The sequence below is a fragment of the Miscanthus floridulus genome, chromosome 2, assembly GCF_019320115.1.
Source record: "Miscanthus floridulus cultivar M001 chromosome 2, ASM1932011v1, whole genome shotgun sequence".
Lineage (NCBI taxonomy): Eukaryota > Viridiplantae > Streptophyta > Magnoliopsida > Poales > Poaceae > Miscanthus > Miscanthus floridulus.
In genome coordinates this window covers 108,938,270-108,943,503 of record NC_089581.1, presented here as the reverse complement: position 1 = coordinate 108,943,503, position 5,234 = coordinate 108,938,270, and the positions used below count along the sequence as shown (strand labels likewise).

Below are 5,234 nucleotides of genomic sequence, written 5' to 3'. Positions count from 1 at the left end.
GCGTCGGGGCGACAACGACAGCTTAGGGCGGCGGCAAAGGAGTGACAAAGGAGCGCACGCCCGCCCGAGCAGAGGAGCGGCCTTGGGGCGGTGGCAGAGGAGCGGCGAAGGAGCCCGAGCAGATGCCGACACGTGTAAGATCCAACAGCTCAGAATTCGGTTGAGGAATGGACCAAAATCATTCGGTTGGGAGTTAGCACTTCTGGAAAAAAAAAAAAACAGGAGAAATTGCACAGACACCGACGGTACCTGGCCGCCGAAACTACTACTACTGCGGAACACCTAATTCTCTGTGAACCGGAGCGCGCAGCATCGAGATCACTCACTGCCTACTTACCTAACAGTAACACACTAACAGCTGTGGAAATGACATGGAAACAGACATCGTCATCAGGCTGGCTACCCAACTCTGAAACTGCCGTCTTCTCCGTTCTCATCTCTCTGTAACAGCGACATGCAGCCGTGCGGCTGCGCGCACGCACGGGCGGCACGGCCCCGGCCCCGTGATGATTTGATTTGTTTAAATTCAGAGCGAGCCTCGGGTGCGCCGGGTCCGTGGAGGCCACGAGACCTGTCCATCACTCCATCGTCCATCCAGGCAACCTGACACGCGATCCAACTCCATGGATACCAGAGGGCCTGCTGCCAGGCTTTATTACTGCTGGCAGCCGACAAATCCTCCATCTGCAGTACAGTGCGTAGGGCAGAGGTGAAAAAAGAAAGTGACCTTCTATCATCCATGAGACCATGACAGGGAGAGGGAGGGAGATGGCTTGGTTGGCTGGCTAATCATGCCAACTTGCAAAGCTCAAATCTTTTCTTCTTCTTCTTCTTTTTTTGTTACGACGGCGGCCTTCCTAGCGTTTTCCCTCCCACCCTTTATAACCACCACCATCACCTCTCCTCTCTCCAACTCCAAAGTCGCAAGAAGTCCCAAGGCAAGCAAGCGGCCACTAGCAATCTACTAGTATCACGAAGAAGAAGAAGCAGCCAAGAACTCACCATCTGAATTCCGATCGATCCATCCATGACGACGGGGGATCTGGGGACAGAGGCGGCGCCCGTGCCGCGGGTGGTCTCCATCCTGTCGGCGCTGCTGCAGCGGGTGGCGGAGCGCAACGACGCCGCGGCGGAGGAGGGCGCGGTGGCGGCGCCGGCGCAGGCTGCTGGTCGCCCGGTGTCGGCGTTCCAGGGGCTCACGAAGCCGGCCATCTCCATCGGCGGCTACCTGGAGCGCATCTTCCGCTTCGCCAGCTGCAGCCCGTCCTGCTACGTCATCGCCTACATCTACCTCGACCGCTTCCTGCGCCGCCGCCCCGCGCTCGCCGTCGACTCCTTCAACGTCCACCGCCTCCTCATCACCTCCGTCCTCACCGCCGTCAAGTTCGTCGACGACATGTACGTGCTCGCGCTGCCTACTAGCTCCCTTTCATTCACCTGTGTTTTGGCGTTGGTAAACTGCTAACGATCGTCAGGAAGGACCAGAATTCACTAGTAGCGATACAGAATTGGCCAGATATTATAGCTGATTAAATGCAAAATTTACAGAAAAGGTACGGATCAAGTTGAATTCTGCTCAACTGTTGACTTCAAAATACGGAAACAAAAATAAAAACATAGTGCTTCAGCACAACTGTCGATCAAGTTGAATTCCGCACAACTGTTGACTTCAGAATTCAGGAAAACAATTTGTTCTGAAAACGACATGTAGTACATTATGTGCAACTATAAATTCAGGGTCATGGTCGTCAGATAGGTGAGCAGTGAGCTTCGAAAAATGCATGATCGGGGTGATTCGGTAACTATAGTTTTCGTCGTCTGGCCTTTATTTGAATCCGACTCTGGCGATGATCCCCTTGCCGGCGTTGGCGTGATTGTCACTGTGTGCAACCAGCCAGGGCTGGAATTGGAATTGGGTAACCTTTTCTTCTCTGTCACAACTGGCATTGCATCAAAGACAAGCCACTGGATTGGTCACAAGGACAGTTGTCGAACCCGAGGCTGATGCGCCCACAGCACACTCGCAGCGCAGCAGCGGCTGCCGATCCACCGCTCTTACCAAAGCACATTCACCTTGCATTGTCCTACCCAACCTGTCTGTCTGTCTTATACTGGAGTACTAACACCGCCTTCGAAAACAAGCTACATACAGGTTCTACAGCTGAAATGCCTGAATTTTATCCATTTTATTGGTAAAAAAAAACATATACTCCTACGATTCCTGTCGTGGGTTCCAAAACGGGTCCATAGTTTGTCGCTTCGATACGCTATTGTCCTGTCTGTGTGTGCTCTGTTGTTTTGTTTGTACTAGCTTCATCTGATTTTTTTTCTCCCTGCTGGTGGCGGTGCCATCATCGTTGCTGCAGATGCTACAACAACGCCTACTTCGCGCGGGTGGGCGGGATCAGCCTGGTGGAGATGAACTACCTGGAGGTGGACTTCCTCTTCGGCATCGCCTTCGACCTCAACGTCACGCCCGCCGCCTTCACCTCCTACTGCGCCGTGCTCCAGAGCGAGATGGCCTACCTGGACACGCCCGTCGAGGCGCCCCGGCTGCACCACTGCTACGCCGCCGTCGGCACGTCCGATCACCACCACGACGACCCCGCCGGCGCGGTCGGGGCAGCGGCAGCCGGCTGACACCGTCACAGTCAGTCGCAGCTCACCGTCTGATCGATGGAACCGTTTCTTTTTTTTTTTTTTTCCTGGTGCTGGTGGTGTCAATTCGTCTTCTTCTCCCTTCATGCTGCTGCTGTTCTTGGTACATAGGTGTTGGTCGTCCCTAGTGAGCTGAGCTCGTGGTGTGTAGTTGGTTAGGTGGATTGGATCGTGGTGGATGGGGTCAGGATTCTCGGGATTTTTGCCATTGTTCGACGGATCATGCATGGATCAATGAGAAATGGATGGATCGGCTCGGGATTCGGTTCGATCGGCGATTGTTATTCCGGTCCGGTGAGTGCTCGCCTCGCCTGTGCTGTTCCGCTGTGCGTGGCGCATGTGAGTCACAGCACACTGCTTGTCTCCTGCCGTCTCTCTTTTTTTTTCCCCCTTTCCCGCCTTTTATTACTCCAGTCAGTGGAGATTATTCGCCGCTGCAGGCCGCAGCGGGAGCGGGAGAGCAGAGCGCCACGTAAATTCGGATTGGACATCGTGGGATGGTGGAGTGGAGGCAATGAAACGGGTGATTATTAGTCAGAACATGGCATGTTTCTCGGCTGTCCATCCCAAAACTGGTGTGTGCGTCGTCGGAACAGGAAGAATACGTGCGTTCAGTTACTTCTCAGTAACCTGAGACCTCTGAATGAATGCACAGATCGAGAGGTTGAAACTGCAGAGCGTCAGTGGAAGTTTCAGTCAGAAATCTCAGTAGACCTGCTATATATAGTGGACCATTGTGGTTTGTTGCGTAACCCAAAAGGAAAGCACCAAGTTTTGCCGTCTTGTTCGTAATTCAGTTAGTTATCTTCAGACCAGAAACAGGCAGTAGTTATACAGCAAGGTTACTACGAAAACATGGACGACTGCCAAGGAACTCGATTTGCTCCAGGATGGAACACAAGTAAAAATCCATTATCTAAAAAGAAGTAAATGGTGACAAATTTTATCTCCGATATCTGTAGAAGGGCAAGTGACTGATGAAATGCCAATAATCTTAGTTTTGTCTGTGGTGCCTTCAGAAGAGAGCAAAAGTAAAATCTGATTGGCAAGCCATGTGACACCTTTCGTGGAGGCACGGCACGGTGCAAGCAACATGCATGAGTCGCAGTTGGGTGCGGTGAGCAGGACACGAGACTCCTCACTCGATCGATCCGGAACAGTAGTGGTCGGTCCTGTAGATGCGAACGCATAGGGATGCCAGTAAAGAACAAGGATCTGAACGTGGTGGGCATGTAGATGTAGGGCTTGCTTGCGGTTGTGGAGGGGGAAATGCAAGCACCTTGCCGCCGCGCGCCACCTTTTGCGCTGTAGCGTCGCAATATACAACGCCTCGGGCACTAATGCGGTGAGCTGGCCAAGAACATGGGCGGATGGAAGGAAGAAGAGGGAGGGAGGGCCACGGGAAGTTGAAGTTCCGCGGTGCAGCTGCCAATGGTGAGTGTCCGGTGAGGCAGGGCAGGATAAGCGAGCGAGCACGAGGGAGCGAGGAGACTTGAAAAAGTCAGATGAGAATTGCTAGCAGCAAATGAGAGTCCCTCTGCTGTACATTGGAAATCTTCATCAAGACGAGAAGGTTCTAATGTAATGTTCTATACGTATAATTAAGCCAGTTGTTGGCACAACAGCTGTGCATCCGACCATGCATTGTCTGAAAATTGTGTGGTGGTAGGTTTCTTTTCATGGTTCTCCTGATTTTAATGTCGCTGAAATGTGAGCCCCGATACTCCTTGTAATAAAACTAGTGAAGGGTAAACGAAACAGGCAAGTTGGAGAGAGAGGATAAAGAAAAAAAACTGAAGTCCCTCTATTCCGATTGGTGCATACTACCTGCATACACTGGGATCAGGTCTGAAGAAGCTTGCTGTATTTCCAGATGGGTTTTGGGAACTGGCATGTGGGCACTCAATCAAGTGGTGCCAAAGTAAAGCCAGTGGCATATGAACCTTGTGATTCCTACCCCCCATGCAGGGGAATCTATAGCCTAAGGGAATCACAGGAAGTAAACTATTTGGGGACACTGATGATTCCCTGGGTGCTGCTTTCTTTCTTTCTTTTATAAAAGGTTCTCAAATGCTGGATGTTTCCTTGTGATATGGAGATGTATTTTTCCACGTACTTTGGAGCCTATCTACATGTGTGTGTCTTTAATCGCCGGGCTTTGCTACACTACACTACTCTAATTGTCACTTACGTGGTAAGAGATTGAATGAATCATAACGCTTAATTTCTTTTGGAATAGATGAAGTAGTTGAATAATGAAAATAATTTGAAAACAAAGAAAAAAGAAAAAAAAATAACAAGCAAACAAATAACACAATTCATATTCATCAGTCGCCTGGTTTTTGTGTTGAGTTCAGGCGATGTTGTGTCCGTCGGTGGCTGGTACGATGGTATCTGTGTTGAGTTTTTATCGGGTTCGGATGTGAACCATAAGGGCTGTTAACTGTTGCCTGAAAAGAAGCAAATTTCAGGCACCTGAAATATTGTAGCTCCCAACAAATAAAGAAGGTAAAAATCCGGTTTCTCCTTCCCATCTGACGACATCTTCTCTTCCCCCGGTGCAGCGCAAAAAATCC

At 50.8% G+C, this 5,234-nt stretch overlaps 1 protein-coding gene across 1 annotated transcript; it reads left to right on the top strand.

The window, feature by feature from the left end:
* The first annotated feature begins 711 nt into the window (after positions 1-711).
* LOC136539335 (cyclin-P4-1-like) lies at positions 712-2,921 on the top strand. Its single transcript, XM_066531288.1, has 2 exons — positions 712-1,398; positions 2,367-2,921. Exons 1-2 carry the CDS (start codon positions 1,028-1,030, stop codon positions 2,638-2,640), a joined length of 645 nt encoding a protein of 214 aa, XP_066387385.1. The 5' UTR covers positions 712-1,027; the 3' UTR covers positions 2,641-2,921.
* The last annotated feature ends 2,313 nt before the right edge of the window (positions 2,922-5,234 follow it).

Bases quoted from the DNA above. Each gene is read 5' to 3' on its own strand.
- LOC136539335 (XM_066531288.1), top strand. From the start codon at position 1,028: ATGACGACGGGGGATCTGGGGACAGAGGCGGCGCCCGTGCCGCGGGTG. The intron at 1,399-2,366 runs GTACGTGCTCGC...TCGTTGCTGCAG, and splicing joins GTCAAGTTCGTCGACGACAT to ATGCTACAACAACGCCTACT.